Raw genomic sequence first — 19,655 nt, 5'->3', positions numbered from 1 at the left:
AAAAATACAGTTATGAAATTCAAAAAAAGTTGTATTGTGTTTCTTAACATGACATTGCATTTTTTGATCAATTTTAATACTGTACTAAAATGTAGTCAAATGCAATCAGACAATGTTCATTTAAAACAGAGACTTGAGATTTGACTTGGACTTGACATGTGAACATCTTTCTCCAATTTTAAGTACTGTATGTCCAATCTGCACATACAGTATAATGCAACAGGCTATGGGTTTGCTTTCTGTGAAGAAAAGTGGTTATCACTGGTGCATCACAGCAAGACAAGTCCTGGTCCAAGTCCTAGTTTGTCCCATTATTTCAACCTCAACTTTCCAAATTCTACGTGTTCCTTGTCACTGAGCCGTAAAAAGTGCCAAACCAGCTTAAAGTTTTGGCAGTCCAGTTAGGAATATCTCCTCTTGAGTGAAGCGTGAAGCGGAACTTTAAAGTGTGACTCTAAAGCTAAACAAGGTGACCTTTTTTTTTCTTGTTTTGAGAAGGAAATCAAGAGGTTGTGTGTTGCCTTTTTCACGACTCGCTGACCACCTGGGTTTATCCACTTTAGTTTGAATTGTGGAGCGTTTGGAAGTTTCAGCATAGCTGACCTCAGGGAAAATAGCAGGAAGGTGATGGATTTTGTCCGAGATGCATGGGAAATGTGTGCTTTTACATATATATTGTGTAACTATGTTACTTTCAAGTTCCTCCACCTTACTTGAGCCTGTGATGCTCCCACTTCTCTGATCTGTCTTTTCAGTTTCCAAAGTGTTTTCACTCTCTGGCTTTTGAAAAAATGTCCTTTATGGTTTTCATCGTGACCTGTGGCATCTCAGTGACCTCCCTACCCACTGACATCGAGAAGGGAAGAAGAAAAGTGGTGCATGTTCTCGGTGAGGACATTTTATTCTTTTCAGGTTTCTCATAGTGGCAAAGTGACACATGGCTGAAATGCTAGTTTGTGATCCTGTAAATGTGATTCTCATATTTTTGCCTAGTGCCAAATAGTAGCTCTCTATGGGAACCATCTCAAACAAATATCTGAGAGCAAAACAGAAAGGAATGAAGGGTTCCTAATAAAGTGATCAATATAGGGGTCCTAATAAAGTGGTCAATGTAGGGTTCCTAAAACAGTGATTAGTGTAGGGTTCCTAAAAAAGTAATTAGTGTAGGGTTTCTAATAAAGTGATCAATGTAGGGTTTGTAATAAAGTGTTTAGTGTAGGGTTCCTAATAAAGTGATCAATGTAGGGTTCCTAATAAAGTGTAGGGTTCCTAATAAAGTGATCAATGTTGGGTTCCTAATAAAGTGTAGGGTTCCTAATAAAGTGATCGGTGTCGGGTTCCCAATAAAGTAATCAATGTAGGGTTCTCAATAAAGTGATTAGTGTAGGGTTCTCAATAAAGTGATTAGTGTAGGGTTCCTAATAAAGTGATCAATGTAGGGTTCCTAATAAAGTGTAGGGTTCCTAACAAAGTGATCAGTGTAGGGTTCCTAATAAAGCGATTAGTGTAGGGTTCCTTATAAAGTGATCAATGTAGGGTTCCTAATAAAGCGATTAGTGTAGGGTTCCTTATAAAGTGATCAATGTAGGGTTCCTAATAAAGTGTAGGGTTCCTTATAAAGTGATCAGTGTACGGTTCCTAATAAAGGGATCAGTGTAGGGTTCCTTATAAAGTGATCAGTGTAGGGTTCCTAATAAAGGGATCAGTGTAGGGTTCCTTATAAAGTGATCAATGTAGGGTTCCTAATAAGGTACAGTTTAGTTTTAAAGCTGCACACACCATACAGCAATGAACTGTTTATAAAGTGCCATGACAACCGTCTCTCTCTCTCTCTCTCTCTCTCTGCTTTATTTCAGTTAGCAACATGGCTCTCAGTTCATGTGTTTATCTGTAACATGTGACAAATACAACAAGGCCTGTACCCATGCCAAAGTAAAATTCCCTGCTTCCATTGTGAAATGTGTGCAGGTCCTGGCATCTTATTGAGTACACAGGAGCTTTTGAAATATTTCAAAAGTTTAATATTTATGGCAATTTTCCAAAGCAAACCCTTTGTAAAACAGCAGCAGCTCAGCACAGCGGTTGAATCGGGCTGTGACGTTCAATAGAAAAGCATGTTGGAAACATGTTGGTGAATGTAAGTATACTTCTTTAAAATGTAAACAACATGGTGCTTGTTGTTTTTAGATATAAAGTTTATATGCAATTTCTGGGGATTATTAGAAACTGACAAATTGTCTAAATAAATATGTCTTTGCAAAAGGGCAGGGGCTTGGGTATCACCCAAGGTCTATCTATACACGTCCATGCCACTGACTGCTGACTTACACATCTCATACATGGAAGATTTAATTTCTTTAAACGTGATCTTTTGTCCCTTCTTGTTGTGACATTTCAGGCCAAGTCATGATGGATCCTCCTGTGGACAAGGATGGATTTTGTGCTTCTTCCTCGGACAAAATAAATTCCACCAAACAGACTTGCTCCGCTTGATCTCTTTTTTCTGCAGCTCAAGAGTTTCATCTTTAAGCTGGCATGGCTCCTCTTTGTCGGAGGATAGTGTTAAACGAGTGCAGGATTCTTCTTTGCGTTCCTCCTGTGAAAGAGGTTGGACCTCGTTCTTCCTCGCACGAAAAAACTTCCCCCACACAGACTTTTTCTGCTTCTCCTTTTTCTGCAACTGAAGAGTTTCCTCTTTAGGCTGGCATGGCTCCTTTCTGTTGGAGGATGGTGTTGAAGGACTGAAGGATTCTCCTTTCTGGTCCTCCTGTGAAAGAGGTTGGACCTCATTCTTCCTTGCATGAAAAAACTTCCCCCACACAGACTTTTTCTTCTTTTTCTGCAGCTCAGCAGTTTCATCCTTTGGCTGGCATGGATCCTCTCTGGCGGGGGACTGTGCTGAAAGAGCGGTGGAGTCTTCTTTCAGGTCCTCCTGTGAAAGAGGATGGATCTTGTTGTTACGTCTTGCATGAAAAAACTTCCTCCATGCAGACTTTTGCTGCTTGCTGCATTCTGTTTGCTGCTGTGGGACCTCAAAGATGACGTTTTTTCTGTCTTTATATTCCTCTTTCTCCAACATTATAAAATAGTGGGAAAGACGGTGCGTAAACCACTTCAAATCCTCATCCACTGCCCCTGGAGGCATGCCCTGCAGGGCGATCTCACTTAACGCCGCAGTGGGAGGTAAAGTAGATGAAGCAATTTTCCTGTTACTGAATCTGGTGGGGAATGGGTCTGTGCCAGGTGAGACAATTTTGCTGTCTTTACCATGTCCCTCACTCTCCAACGTAGCTGAAGAGAGACTGCTGGTTTCCTGAGAGCAACTGTGTACCATCGTAGAGTTGGACACTGCTGAAGAGGTAGTAGTAGTAGTCGAAAAGGTAGTAGATGAGGAGATTGAGGTAGATGATTTCACTGGAGAGAAACAGGAGGCCTGAGAGCAACTGTCTTCCATATCAGACACCGCTATAATGGTTGGTAAAGGGGAAGGTGTGTTCCTGCTCACCTCTGAGCAGCGTTTTGATGATGTCTTTGTCTCAGGAATCATGATGTTTTTGCCGTCTCTCTTATGTTCCTCTTTCACTGACAAAGCTGGAGAGAGACTGTGGTTCTCCTTGATCCCTAACAAAGCTGGCGAGAGATTGAATGTTTCCTCAAAGGCCTGAAGGAAACTGTCTGCTAGGTCAGGGTCGAGCGCTGCTGCTGCTGAGGTTGGCAGAGAGGATTTAGGGAAAGCTGTTTTTCCCCACGCCGTTGCTCGATTGGAACAGATGGGAGCTGATCGTGTCTCAGTACATCTGACGTTTTTGCTGGTTTTATCTCCCTCTTTCTGTAACATTTTAAAACATTGGGCCAGACGGTGAGTGTATCTCCTCAGATCCTCATCCACCATAGCTGGAGAAATGTTACATAGGGTGGCCTCTGTTAATTCTGCAGTGGAACTTAAAGAAGAATCAGCGGATTCATTTTTCATGCTAATTTCTGTTTGAGTGGAGGAGTTAGAGGATGGTCTTGTGTCAGGGTCCATGACAGTTTTTCTGTTGTCTTCATGTCCCTCTAATTCTGATAAAGCTGGAGACGGTCTGAGGGACATCACTGAAGAGAAACTGCGGGTCTCCTCAAAGGTCTGAGAGCAACTCTTTGCCATCTCAGGGATGGAAACTGGAGGGACAACCATTTTCCCTCTGACATCTGACCTGATGGAGCACTTGGATGGTGACCTTGAGATCGTGATGGTGGAGCTGTCTTCATCGTGTCTCCCTTTTGCTGACAAAGCTGGAAAGTGACTGTGGCTCTTATTGCTCTCAGATAAAGTTAAAAAGAGGCTGCTGTTCTGAGGCTCCTCAAAGGCCCGAATCTCTGCCATCACGGTAGTGAAGACAGCTTTAGAAGTAGGTGAGGTGGATGCAGGAAAATCTGATTTCATATTCACCTCTGATCTGGTGGAACGTTTTGATGGTGTACTTGGCATGATGTTTTTGCTGTCTCCAGATTCCACTCTCTCTGACAAGTGTTGAGAGAGACTGTGCGTTTCCTTAAAGGCCTGAAAGCAACTGTCTGCCAGCTCAGGGGTAGACGGTGCTTTCGTGGGCAAAGAGGAAGCAGATGTTTTCTCCCTCACCTGTGATTTTGGTGAGCAGTGAAATAATTGCGTCACAGGGGTTATGAATTTTTTGCCATCTTCATTACATGCTCGTATGTCTGCTAAAGCTGGAGCGAGACTGCAGGTCTCATTCTCCTTAAAGGCCTGAGAGCAAATGTCGGCAATCTCAGGGGTGCACGCAGCTTTAGAGGTTGCACGAGAAGCTGTTTTCTTCCTCACCTCTGATCTAGTTGAGCTTTTTGGTGATGACCTTGTCTCAGGAATGTTAATGTTTTTGCTGACTTTGTCATGTCCCTCCTTGTCAGACAAAGCAGGTGAGAGACAGTGGGTGTCTGTGATCTGTAACACATCTGGAGACAGATTACAGGTTTCCTCAAAAGCCTGAAGGCACATGTCTGCCAGGTTTGGGATGTTCACGGCTGTAGTGGTTCGCAAAGAAGAATCAAGGGAGGGCTTTATTCCCTTGGAGCAGTCGGGAGATGGTGGTGTCTCAGGTCGCCTGAGTATTTTACGATCTTTATCGCCCTGTTTCTGTAACATTTTAAAACATCTGGCAAGACGGTGAGTATATATTCTCAGATTTTCATTCACTTTAGATGGAGAGATTCTGCGTAGAGTGGCCTCTGTTAAAGATGCAGCGGAACCTACGGAAGAATCAGAGGAATCCATTTGTATGCCCATTGCGGATTTAGTAGGGGAGATAGACGATGGTCTTGTGTCATGGATCATGACATTTGTACCTTCTCCTTCATTCGGAGCGCAACCCTTTGACATCTCAGGGGTGGACAATGCAGTTCTCCCCATCGTATCTGACATGATGGAGCACTTGGGTGATGATGTTGTTGCAGGGATCATGTTGTTGGGGCTGTCTTCATCATCTCCTTTCTCTGACAAAGCTGTAACAGTTGGCAAAGGGGAAGGAGTGTTACCCCAAACCTCTGATGTGGTGGAGCATTTTGATGATGTTTGTGTCTTGGGGATGCTTTTGTTGTCTCCTTCATGCCCTCTTTCTGACAAAGGCGGAGAGAGACTACGGCTTTCCTTAGACACCTGAAAGCAACTGTCTCCCGGCTCAAGTCTGGACATTGCTGTAGAGATTGGCAAAGAGGAAGTAGGGGAAGCTTCCCCCCTCACGTGCGATCTGGTGGAGCGGATGGATGATGATCGTGTCACATGTGTCATACTTTTTTTGGTGTCTCCTTCATCATGTCCCCCCTTTTCCAACAAAGCTGGAGTGAGACTGTAGGCCTCGTCTTTTTCAGATAAAGCTGGGAAGGGTTTGCAGGTCACAGCCTCGTTAAAATCCTGAGAACGACTGCCTTCAATTTTAAATGCTGCTGTAATGGTTGGTAAAGTGTCCCTGCTCACATCTGATCGAATATAGCATTTTGATAATGTAATTTTCTCAGGAATCATGATGTTTTTGCCGTCTCCTACGTGAAAGTCTTTCAGAGACAAAGGTGGAGGCAGCTTGTCGGGTTCCTTAAATGCCTGAAAACATTTGTCTTTCCACTCAGGGGTGGACACTGCTGTAGTAGATGTCAAAGGGGGAGCAGGCGAAGACGTTTTCCCCCTCGCCTTTAATCTGGTGGAGCAGTTGGATGATAATCGTCTTCCAGGGGATGAGGAAAGACGCAGGGTCTTCTCATTCGCTGATAAACGTGGGAAGACACTGCAAGTGTCAGTCTGCTCAACGTCTTGGGAGCACCTGTCTGCCATCTCAGGGGTGAACACTGCAAGAGAGGATGCAGGGGAAGCTGTTTTCTTCTTCAACTCTGACCTGGTGGAGCACTTGGAGGATGATCTTTTGTCAGGGATCAAAACGTGTTTGCTGTCTTTGTCTTGTCCCCCTTTATCTGACATTGTCTCCTCCATCTTTTTCTCTGAATTGATGGAGCACTTGGAGGATGATCTTGTTGCAGGGATCATCATATGTTCTTCATCATGTTCTCCTTGCTCCAACAAAGTTGGAGTCTCCTTGCGAGTCTCCTTGTCTGATAAAGATGGAGAGAGACTGCAGGTCGTGGTCTCCTCAATGGCCAGAGAGCAACTGTCTTCCATTTCAGACACTGCTATAACCATTGGTAAAGGGGAAGGAGTGTTATTGTTCCCCTCTGATTTATTTGAGCATTTTGATGTTGACCTTATTTCAGGAATTGGGATGTCTTCTTCATGTCCCTCTGTTTTTGACAAAGCTGGGGTGAGAATGCAGGTTTCCTCAAAGAGCCTCTCCTGTGATCTGATGGAGACGTTGGGAGATGATTGTATCTCAGGGGTCATAACCTTTTTGTTGTCATTGTTCTTTCCCTGTTCCTCTAACATTTTAAAAGAGTGGGAAAGATGGTAAGTGAATATCCTCAAATCCTCACCCACCAGAGGTGGAGAGATGCTGTGTCGGTCTTCTTCATGTGCCTCTAATTCTGGCAAAGCTGGAGGTTGTTTGTTGGTTTCCTCGTTTTCTGTCATAGTTGGAGAAGGACAGTGGGCCACCTCAAAGGCCTGAGAGCAACCGTTTGACATCGCAGGGGTGACCAATTCTATATGTGAGGTGAGAGATCCAGTGGAGCAGTTGGAGGATGACCTTGTCTTAGGGATCATGACATTTTTGCAATCTTTGTCCTGTCCATCTTCCTCTGACAAAGCTGGAGGGAGATTCTGTGTCCCAGCTAAAGAAGCAGGTGAAGAGAAACTGACCGGAGGTGTTGGGGGAATGCGGTGTTCAGTGGCCACGTCTTCTTTACGTCCCCAAAAGGATTTGGTGGACTTTAGTTGCATTTGAAAAAACATCTCCAGATATTCTTCTGCCTTCCCCTTTGTGATCAGACCAAGTTTCAATACATCGTCATGCTCCCCATACATATGAAGTTCCTGTGCATCCCACATATAGAGTGACATCTTCAGGTCCTCGATATCCACCACAGTCTGCCTGATGATGTCTAAGACAAGCTTGTCAGTGAATAAATCACTGTCCTCTGTCATCGTATCTGTTTTCCCCATTAAGTTCATTTCCTCAGATTATGTGAGTTGGGATTGCCGAGTCAGTATTTCCTTTTCTCTTTTCACTTTAAACCCCGTCTGTCGGTTTTTGTCTCATAATACTTGTTGTGTTAATGCTGTCTCTTGCATTCAAGCTGGCTATAGCTAAACTTCAAAACGTCATTGGTATTTTACAGCATTTTGCATAATGTTGCATTGCTGACTTCCTCTAGATTGACTTATCAAAGTCATTATTGTTGCTATGAACATGCAAGTTCATGAAGTCACAGTGTCCTTTGAACTTCATCAATATGGTGTTGCCTTGACAACAGTTCCACTGTGGTAAATTCAGCAATGAAAACTTGGGGAAGTGCAAACAGTAGAAAGTGTAATACAAGAAGTGGAAAACCGCAGATGTAAAGATGTAAACCGAAACAGAAAGAATCTAGATTATTGCCAACGGAGCTGTTCACCAAATGGGCATGAGAAATGTTGAATTTGAGGGATTAAGACAACAAGTAAATATTCAGACTAGCCAAGTCACAATATTTTGGTCCTTCCATATGCAAAGTGCTCAATTGCTAATTCTACTAAACTAAAACTCAACTAAAAGTCAACATATTAAAAACATGTGAGAAGCAAACAAACAAAAACAATGGGAGTCCAACTCAACCTGTGTTAAAATGGAGTAATATTAGGTTTTTAAAGACGAGGGCAGGGCATTCTAGAGCCACAGAGCTGCCACTGCAAAGGCTTGGTCACCTCTGGTCTTTAACTTTGTTTTTGGGACCTCTAAAAAGCTGCTAGCTGGCTAGCCGACCTAAGCGCTCTGACTGTACTGTGTACGTGCAGCAGTTCAGCCAGATATTGAGGTGCCAGCCCATTAAATGATTTAAAAACAAATAAGAGAACTTTAAAATCAATCCTAAAACAAACTTGCAGCCAGTGGAGTGAGGCCAATATTGATGGGATGTATCTCATGGAAAGGACTTGAGTTTATCTAAAGGGAAAATAAAGAAACAGTCCTCTTGTGTGTCCAGGAATCATGGAAAAGTAAGATTAAATGTCATTAATTGTTGATGTTGCTGTTGATCTTGGTCTTTAACTATAAATCAGTACTAAAATATGGTTCAAAAAATGACAAGTGCATAACTGGCAGTGATCATTACTCAATAATTCAATAAATAATTATAAACCAATCAACGTTGTGTTCTTGAGGCACTGTCCTGTTAACTGTCTATTACACCACTGTCCTAATACCTGTTTTTACTGCCATGAGTCAGTGTTGGATAGTGAGAGTAACATGTTTTAAAAGCATCATACTTCAAGCAAATTTTGGATTGTGAGTGTCAGGAAGCTTTTGAGAACTCAAAATTGCAAGATTGTGTAAGACGGGTGAAAACCGAACTTGGAATGGCATTTTAAAAATCACCCTCATCTTCAGTTTCCAGTAACCACTTCAGATCTAACACTTAACATGGAGGTCTATATGAGGGTCTGTGAGCATTGTGTGCTTCTGAATGATTTTAAGAAAAAACCCGGAGGGCTCGACAACATCCACAGCAACACTTTTATGTAAAATTGTCTGTGTGGGTTGGAAATTATGGGTAGTAAACAAGTTTTTTTTCAGAGATTATTTGTGATTTCATGAACATCAGCCACAGAAGGACACGTTAGCTCTAGATAAAAAAAAGGGAAAAGTTTTTCTTGTTTAGTTTAGTTTTTCTTTCACAATTTGCCCATTGTTAACAACATCACTTAAGCTCTTCACAGGGTTTTGCACACACAAACAGCAAAGCAAATGTCCAGGGTTAAAGATTGAACAGTGTGTTCAAATGACTTAATGTGAAGCAAATAAGACAGAGTCCAATTAACAACCTCATTTAAAGGGATAGTTCGGAATTTTGGACACAAGACCTATTTTCCAACTCAGCCGGTGTGATGGAGACGTCTGGAGACGTTTTCAAGAAATTTCATTCAGTTCTTCTAGTTGCCGAGTTCGCTGGTGCTATGGCTAGCGCAAGTCAAATCAATTGTAACGGCAGACTATCGATGTACATATCTGTGTTGAGAGAATAATATTTTAAACAAAACTGAGTTGGAAAATAGGTCTCATGTCCAAAATTCCAAACTATCCCTTTAAGATCATGTCACCCACCCCTACTGAACAGTTGTTTTCTTCCCAAACTGATGGACTTTTTTTCACTTGACCAGTCCCCTCCTGACCAGACACTCAGTGGCCCCCAGGTCATTTGACTTAAAGACCCCTGTCTTAAATGATGCTGCCTTTTTATTGATTTATTTTTCCCTTGAGGATGTTGCAACCTAGAATAACTAGTCTCTGGGTTAGATTTGACCTGAGGGGGCTTTGTTGTGTGGTTCACACCATTTAAAAATAAATATGGACATAAAAAACAGTTTTGACACTATGTCAAAGACAGCTATGTGTTTTGTTGTTATGCTTACCAGTCAGCTTAATCATGTCCTTCCTTGTGAATCCACTTCAAGTCCTTCAAGAGGCAAGAAGTGGAGTAGCCAGTCTGCCCTCAATTCATGAAAGAATTATAAGGTTTTAAACCTGTAAAGCAGGGTTTCTCAGTCCTGGTCCTGGTGACCCAGCGCTCTGCATGTTTTATGTTTCCCCCGCTCCAACACACCTGATTCAAATAAATGGGTCGTTACCAGGCTTTTGCAGAGCTTGTTGTTGAACTGACTGTTTGAATCAGGTGTGATGGAGCAAGGAAACGTCCCTTTAAACCTCCCTTGAGGTCTATGCTGCTTTAAGGCGTGTGTTGACGGCAATGCATGGTGATTGTGTTACCCGTGAAGTGACCACTAGATTGCAGTGTATCATTATATATGCATCATGCGACGAATGAAATTGAGATTTAAATATCCACAAATGGTCCCAAAAGGCCCAGGAAGAGAAAGATTGATGCAGATGGAAGGCAGTTTCAAGAAAGATGGGGTGGCGAATACATGGTTGTGCTTCAAGTCGTCAAAGAGACACCAGACAAGGAGCCAAGTGTGCCAAAGTTAGCTTTCAAGAAAAACAACAAATTGTCAAAGAAATAAAAGGCAATCTGCGATCGCAGCAGAATATGTTCACAAAAGCCAGAACCAAAAACGATGTGGCAGTGAAAGCTAGCTTTATTGTGGCTGAAGAAATCACTTGTCTTTTTCTGAGGGTGCGTTTACATTTAGTTACATTTATTCTGTCTCACAGTTACATCTGGCCCTTTGAGTGCAACCATTATGCTGATGTGGCCCTCAGTGAAAATGAGTTTGACACCCCTGCTTTAAACAGCTATCAGGTAAAGAGTGGCACAATCATTTGTGTTTTTTTTGCCACTAAGACAGTAGAGAGGTGCACACAATTTCATCTTTGAATGACCGCTCCTGGCTGACCCACAGGAGGCACAATAGTGCAGTGACAGGGACATAAACTCTCCCAGTCTGTTAAAAACGTTGTATTTTTAACTGTCCCTGCTGCATAATGTCTGTGAAGTCCCTAATGGAACAGTAACAGTGTTCTTTCTGTGCTCCCAGTTCAGTGTTGGGAAATAATGTGCTGCAAGTTTTGACCAAACACTACTTGATGCTTTCGTCACCGCTGGTGATAAACAACTTTGCAGAGAGCAGGGAGCAGTGACAGTACTAATTGCTGGCTGGCATGAATAATTGTAGGTGCCTTTATCTGGTCACAACATAGCAGAAAACCTCTTGCAGCTGCTCATTAAATGTTTGAAATGTTTTCACCACACTTGTCATGCACATACTGTTCCCTTGCCTGGGAACACGCGCGCACACACACACACTGGACAGAGGAGTCTGAACTGAAACCTTTTGATGAAAAAAAAAAATGTCCTGTTAATATGCTGAATGTTGAGGCACAAATGTGACAGCGTAGGCTTTGTTGGATGATGCTGATTCAATTTTGCCAGTGCCCTGCTGTGATATCCCTCACAAAGAGATTCAAAGATCGGATTTTATGATTAGAATATCAATTACAAACACTGGCAGTGCTGCTGATTGCAAGCAGCACTGAACGGACTTGACTGTGCATAATTTGTATGGATATAAAAATCCTCTAGGCATTCACTCACATGCACCACTATTTAAAATGTTGAATTCGGGCCATAAGATCGACCAGGTAATGACGACAAGCCTTTAAAGGTCAGATGGAAGGATATTTGGCTGGAAAAACAAACTAGTTAGACTCTTAAAAACCAACCCAACACTCACCCACCTGCTCCACCAACTAATAGACCACTAAATGAATGAAGGAACAAACGAATGAATGAAAAAATAAATGGAAAAATACCTCTATTATTCTGCAAATCTGTTGTGTTTTTCCTCCTCCCTCACAGAGGATGACAGCGGGGCAGTCATTGTGCAAACAGCTCCTGGTAAAGTGATTACACATCGCGGTGGCTCCATCACTCTGCCGTGCCGATTCCACCACGAGCCTGAAAACACTGACCCCGCTCGCATACGCATTAAATGGACCAAAGTGACAGATGCACTGCAGTTCGAGGACGTCTTTGTGGCACTTGGAAGGTGAATTCTGTAACTGCATTGTTCAGTCAGTCGGTTTGTATTTATGGTTCTGAACAGAGTTCGCTGTTCCTCACACCAACAACAGGATGAATCAATAAGAAGCTGAACATGAATCACGTTTGAAGAACGAACTTTGTCATTGTGCTCTTACTTAAACCTGTGTCAAATATCTCCAGGCAGCAGCGAGTGTTCGGCCCTTACCGTGGCCGTGTGTTTCTGGAGCAGGGAGGACCAGGCGATGCCTCCGTCATCATCCAAAACGTCACTCTGGAGGACTATGGACGCTATGAATGTGAAGTCACTAATGACATGGAAGATGATACAGGATTTGTGAACCTTGATCTAGAAGGTCGGGCTTTGAAACAATATCCTCACAGTTTTACAGCCTCATGCTCAACACTAAACTTGTTTCTGTCAATTGCAGGAGTGGTGTTTCCTTATTACCCCCGTGAGGGGCGCTATAAGCTCAACTACCACCAGGCTGAGGACGCCTGCAAACAGCAGGACGCCATTCTGGCCTCACACTCTCAATTGCACAAGGTAAACTCGATCTGTCCCTGCAGTTCAAACAGCCAGGGTACAAATCAAATACCATAACCACGGCTTCATGTGGAGTTAAAGTACATCCATTTATAGGCCTACATGTGTGAATGTTATAATGCACTAAGGAATAAACTCTTTTACAGCAGCAGGACGTCTGAAATTAGGACTTTGCTTATGCAGGTTCATCCTAACATCCAAAATATTCCTACACCCTGAGGACCATAGTTGTGGAGTTATGTCAAAAGAGATAAACTGTATTCTTTCTCCACCTAATAATGTCTTTAATCCTCCAGTATGGCCCACTAACCTCAATTATCTGCTTCTGCAGGCCTGGCTGGAGGGACTAGACTGGTGTAATGCTGGGTGGCTGGAGGACGGCTCAGTCCAGTACCCCATCTCTCATCCCAGAGACGAGTGCGGCCGCAAGGACACCCCCGCTGGTGTCCGTAACTATGGCTACAGGCATAAGGAGGATGAGCGTTACGATGGTTTCTGTTTCACGTCCAAGCTGAATGGTGAGATCAGAGATACTGTGGGCTGGAGGCCACAGGTGTGTGTGTGTGTGTGTGTGTGTGTGTGTGTGTGTGTGTGTGTGTATATGTGACAATCAGACACACACAATCATAACATGCAGCCACTATCCTGCATCCTGTGTTTGGAGGAGAAGATTACACGGGCAGAGGTGGAGTGTTGTGATAGTGTGTAGAGAGAGGATGTATCATGAGTGTTGGACATTGGGAAAACGAGGCATGAGTCTCTCTATTGTCAGCTTTTGATCTCACAGGCCTAAGGCCATTGGATTGAGATCAAGCTGTGTTGATTCAGCCCTGCTAGGACCACCGAGTCCACTGGATGCCTTCCATTGTTTTTCATCTTTCAGTTGTTTGATTTACAGAACATTCCCAAAGCGACTGAATGCATGCTCCAGGGTCACATGATGAAAGTAGGAAGCTGCAGCAATGGTCAAGGAAATAGTTTGTTATTTTGGGTTTTTTCCATGTACTTGTGGACATATAATGAAGAAGTATGTGTACATTTTTCTCCACTATACAAAAAATAAGCCTAAACTATCAGGTGCTGCCATCTTGTGCTGGTGACGGCATTTGGAGTCATGGAGTGGGGCCATGGTATTAAGGTCATGTAGATAAACCCTATAGACCATGTCTAGTCTACTAATACTGAGATCCAGATGATTTGGCTTCAGTCTTATGACACATTGTTTTGCAGGTCCAACACATCTTATGTAATATGAGTGTATTGTGATTGTATCATTGTAATATAATGAAGTGTAAACAGCTGAGATTGGCACATCACCCCTCACTTTATCCTGTGGAGGATAAAGTGGCAGAAAATGGATGGATGGATGATAATACTCACAAATGATGTCTTATGACTTATCATCTAACTGAAGAAAGCAGATAAGCACTGTATATATATTCAAGACATGGACTATTTACCACATTACTGAAATAGAGTGCATCTTTGCTTAGCAGATTTTCAACAGTCCAGTTTTTAACAACCTGACTTCATGCAGCTCCTTTTTGGAGTTTGACGGAGAATTAACGCCGTAATGACACAAACCTGAAATGCTCTGGGCTTCTTCTCAGCCTCAGCCGTGGTCATGACCAGCGCTGTTTCCCGTCCCCCGGGGAAATATGAGAAAATATTCTGCCTCTCTAATAACCACCAGCCATATAAAAGAGCACTAAATCAATAACTGAGCCAAGAGCAAAGCTGAAGTTGAGGACACAATTTCCATGATAGCAATTGTTCTGAGAAACTTTGTGTTCGAGTTTTCTTCCTTTAGTTCTTTCTTAAGTCCAATTTATACTCCGTATATCTTTTATACTGCGTAAAAAGTGCTCTACGTAGGTTACGCACAAAATATTTTTTAAGTGTCCATCACTCCATCAAGGGACAACGGAGACGGCAAGGGCTGCGATTGGTCCTCAGGACAGGCAGAGGTAACGCTGCTCTGTGCCGGCCACTGTGCGCACCGAGCGTCCACAGAGGCGGAGCTGATCACCGCCGACAACGTCGCTGCCAAACTTATTATTTTTAAAACTGCGTTCCGGGACACAGAAAAGTGAGAAACGGCCACTGTTTCAATGTTATTCTGCTGCAACAAAAACAACAGTCTTTCTCTCACACTGGAAATTGCAGTGCGTGTCCGTCACCACGACGGAGAAGTATGAAGGCTCGGGGTCTCCGTGGTTACTCAGTCAGATAACCCATTACGCAGTCGGAAAAGTATAATGTGGCCTTTAGGAGGAGGAGGCCATGTCACACTTGTACCGCTAAGCACAAAAATTTACTTTTTAAAAGTTTTATTTCAATATACTACATGCAGAGTCATTTTTTTGTGTTGAATTATGTGACAGTGCCATCTAATGGAAATGGCAAGTTTATTTCTCCATGCAGAATATGGCCAAAATTACATGATCTGGTGGAGAATTGTAAAAAGTGATCAATTCTAAGGCAGAAGCCCGGACTGATACCCAGATATAATAAAATGCATGTATTATGCTTTCATGGAAATAAGATCACAGTTTGAATGGGTTTCAAAGGCACATTTTTGTGCGCTTAACGGTATCAGTGAAACACTTTGTTTGTACGCAGTGTATTTTAGCCTGACTGTCGGAGCTGAACTGGAAATAAGAAGAACTAATAAAAAGACACAATCTTGCCAAAACACAGCAAGAGTTATTAACTCTGTGGAAAACCCAGGCAAAGCTCTCCCCAGAGAATATAAACAAATGTCTGTTAGATTCAAACTATTGACTTATAGCGTTCACACAGCGCTAATTAAGCTTTATCAGCTCCACATGACTCTGTCTGCGTTTCTCATTTTAGTACAGTTAAGATGTCATGCATGTTGGCCACATTCCTGTTCTTTCACACAGAGAGTGAGGAAAGATGCAGGAAACAACAACATTCTTACAACAGTCCGACTGTATCAACGCTTGTAGCCCCCACTCACCCCTGTACTGCCGCTGTTTACACACAAACGCTGGCTCAGTCAGGTCTGATAGTATTGCATGACAGAACAATTACCCCGTGAGGTAAAAAAAACAACCTAAAGTTACGCACTACAGCTTTAAGACTGATGTTGAGTGCTGTCCACAAAAAAAGACGATTGGCTTTCGATTTTGAGCAGCTGCCAAGACAAGATTTTTGAATGAGTTGATATTCTGAACACAATGTGAGCGCCAAGTACAAGTGAGAATATCTTCCCTCAGGGCTCAGCTCGTCTCTGCGGCTTCCTTCTCTCACTTCTCCCTCTTTCTTTGATTTTGCCCTCCTGAACAGTGGGCATGCTTTATTTTCACTTGTTCTTATAACAAACATCACCTCCTCTCCTCTCCCACTGTATCCCCCCGCCAGGCAAAGTCTACTTCCTCAAACGCTTCAAGAAGGTGAACTACGCCGAGGCCACGAAGGCCTGCATCCGAGACGGCTCAGTGGTGGCCAAAGTGGGTCAGCTGTATGCGGCGTGGAAATTCCAGCTCCTGGACCGATGTGAAGCCGGTTGGCTGGAGGACGGCAGCATCCGTTACCCCATAGTAAACCCTCGCTCACGCTGCGGAGGATCCCAGCCAGGTGTGCGACACCTGGGCTTCCCCGATAAAAAGTTCCGCCTCTATGGGGTCTACTGTTTCCTCAAGAATAAGGATGAAAGTGAAGGAGGCTCTGAAATGACGAGAAGCCCTACAGAAAGTTTGACAAGGAGCAAGAGCAGCGGCAACAACATCCCCATGAACGCCACTCGAGTGATTTAAAATGGAAAGACTGAGATTTTAGATTTTACTGCAGCTGTCGCCGAGGGTGATTTTCCTTTTTGTCTAAGACCAGTCAATCATCTTAAGGAGTATGTTAGCAAATCTGGCATCGGGAGAGTGTTAGATTAAACAGTAGCTTGATCATCAATCAGACATACATCAAATCAGAGAGTCTGCCCTTAAAGCCGTGTTTACATGTTTAAATGTGAGTGTGTGTAACATATCTTTGAGCACTGAGCCTCAGTCAGACTCAGAATCTCAGTGCCAGGCTGAAAGACATTAATTAGCTGGTGAGATGAGATGATCTGCTTCAACATAAGAAAAAAAAATATATATCCAAGATACTGTGGGAGGGTTTTGATTGTACAAAGTGCAACTGCCTGTAACGTGAAGCCATGTTTGGCTTGCAACCCTCTGGCACAATTGTGACTCATGTTTCTCATTAACTAAGACCTGGCAATCTCATCATCATCAGAGCTGCACAAGCCAAGTAGGAAATATTGCACTAGCTCTTAACAATATTTGCACTTTAACTGCATAGGACTACATTTTAGTACAGCACTCAAGCTTGAACTTTAGCAAGCATGTATTAGAGAGTAGTCACCGGGGCTGAATCAGCAAAAATGCAAAGCTAAAGCAAATGCTATTTACCTCATTATGCTGCTGCACTTCTGAGCTACTTTGATCACCAACTGCACTATAAATGTTACCTTTATCTCAGAGAATGTTTGCCACCATAGAATGTTCTGGGGAAAAAAACAATCAATACAAATAAATAAAGAATAATAAATCAATAAAATCTTGAAGTAGTTGTTTTTAACATTTGAGTCAACTTTTTTTATATGCCTCATTCACACACACTCACACTGGCAGCAAACAAAATCCATCCAAGGCGTGTGCCAAACCAGCACAGGATTAAAATACAGGGTCACAAGATCAAACCTGAGTTTAACTGAGTTTAACCTCATCAAACTGCTGAAACACAGACACAGACTGGAGTGAAACTGGCTGCTACAAAAACACTGAAACGTGGCAGTGTCTTCACAACATGTTTTAAACACAATGTGAACATGTGCACAGTCAGTGACTGAAATTTAGACCAAAGTCAGCTGGATATTTCCTTTGGGAATTGTCCAGATCTGCACCAAATTTCATGGCAAAACATCACAAAGCTGTTGAGACTTGAGTAAACTGTGCACTCTCTCCTCAGGGAACACTGATGCATCTGCTTTTCCACTATGTCTATCTAATCTTTTTAACAATATATTTTAATGATTCAGTACACTGAAAACAACTGCTTTGCTCGGGCAGTTCCGCACTATGGCGACTCTGCCCAGGTTGAGGAGGTACTATGGAGTAAGCCATGCCGAGCCAAGTAGTGCTAGAACTGTTAAGTGCCATAACTGAACAATTAATGACATTAATTGTGCGTGTGTATACTATTGCGTATTCTATTGGTATGTCTATAAAATGTTGAAATGCTGTATTGCCTGGTCCTGTGCGTAAGAACTATTGACCTCTTGTGGTGAGATTTCAGATTGCATCAAATTAAGAAATTCTCCTCTCACCTTTCCCTATTCCAAGCACATGAGATAACTACACTGGCATTTAGTAAAATTTTTATGTAAAAGAGGACATATTATGCAAAATCAACTTTTTAATCATTTAAATCCTTATATTTGGGACTCTGGAGGCCTATAAGTCGCCAAAGCGTGAAAAAAGAAAAGAAAATTGTTGTCTTGCGGAGCTCTGCTTTGTCAGTAAAATGCGCAAGAGTGCTGGCGAGGGCAACGGTATCAGAAAACCGGAAGTGCCCGGAGCAGGAGGATCTGCTGTTCTGGAGAACCGCTGTTTACGTGACCCGACCGGGTTTTTTCAGAGATCTCGCTGAGCCCGAGATTACAATAAAACACAGCGTTCTCAGCAGTGGCTGAACTGTTTGTTTAGAACCTTCAGGGCTTCTTAAACAAGGTAATGACGCAGATACACACTGAAAAACAGCGATAATTGGAACTTCCGGTCTAGGTCCGCTTTAAAATCGTCAGGATGCCGGGTCATAATCACATTTATGTAACGTAGTAAACCAACTCATCAACATGCTGATTTGCAGTAACTCCACGTAGTAAGTAGATATTTATCTCTGAAAGCAAACAGTGCTCCTGCTTGAGCTCCTTCTGCAGTGTGAAGCAAACATGTTAGCAGAAGTCACACTTGTTCAATGATTAATGTTTCAGTCTGGAGTATACGTTACTGTATGTGCTTCACACTGCCTCATATATTGCAGTGTTTGCCAGTGAGGGAATCTGCTGAGGAGTGCACCAGGCTTATGAGAGTATGAGTGAGTTGGTATTACGCCAACACAACCGTGCCAACACTGTGCTATCGTCATGGCAACTAACAGCATGTAAACAAAGTGAAGTTCACAGTGAGTCCAATGTGATAAAAAGATAGTTGTGAGTGACAAACTCCTGAAATTCTCCTCTCTGTGTTTAGACAGATTTGTTTTTTCAAAGAGGTAAAAAACTCTCTCTGACCTTTGTGTGACACAGACGATCAAAGTTGATGATTTTAATGACTGTCGGAGTTCTCCCACCAGATCCTTTTAGTCTGTGCTACTGTGAGAATGTTCAGTCACAGCCACTAAATTAATAAGCATAATAAGTCTTGCTTGATGCACGGTGACATTTATATTTTACAGTGAGTTATGTATTCCAGATTCCAGCTCTGAAGTAATTTAGATGCCTTTTTTTTTTATGTGCTCTGGATTGTGATGTTAACATTTGAAATTCACTTTGCCTGGCATTTAGTCGCTACTGAGCTGCAAGGTCATAAATAGCAGCCGATATTTCCAGGATGACTATCACCGAGACAGGTGTGTGTGTGTGTGTGTGTGTGTGTGTGTGTGTGTGTGTGTGCAGGATATGCTTTTGTGTAACCTTTGCAGAACCTCCATGAATCAGCCTGTACTCTACAACATACAACACTGACTGTGATCCTAATCATGTGTTAAACACACACTGGATATTAGAAGAAGACACATCGGGTCACTTGAGGAAACCCTGGAATACACTGAATAACATTTATGAGCTTCTAGTCACTTGATTCATAACATCAGTAGACAATCCCGCGTTGATGTCTGACACAGGATTCAAACTGAACAATGCCAAACTGTAGATCAGTTAAAAAGACTTAAA

General features: G+C 42.7%; 1 protein-coding gene across 1 annotated transcript; it reads left to right on the top strand.

Moving 5' to 3' along the window:
• Nucleotides 1-791: 791 nt before the first annotated feature.
• On the top strand, nt 792-16,461 carry hapln4 (hyaluronan and proteoglycan link protein 4; the record flags this gene model as incomplete). The annotated part of the gene is made up of 6 exons (XM_083888229.1): nt 792-888; nt 11,950-12,139; nt 12,316-12,488; nt 12,564-12,679; nt 13,011-13,197; nt 16,067-16,461. 6 exons carry the CDS (start codon nt 792-794, stop codon nt 16,459-16,461), a joined length of 1,158 nt encoding a protein of 385 aa, XP_083744355.1.
• Nucleotides 16,462-19,655: the final 3,194 nt, after the last annotated feature.

This window comes from Microchirus variegatus, assembly GCF_963457635.1.
Source record: "Microchirus variegatus genome assembly, chromosome: 4".
NCBI lineage: Eukaryota > Metazoa > Chordata > Actinopteri > Pleuronectiformes > Soleidae > Microchirus > Microchirus variegatus.
This window is presented reverse-complemented; position numbering and strand designations above follow the sequence as displayed.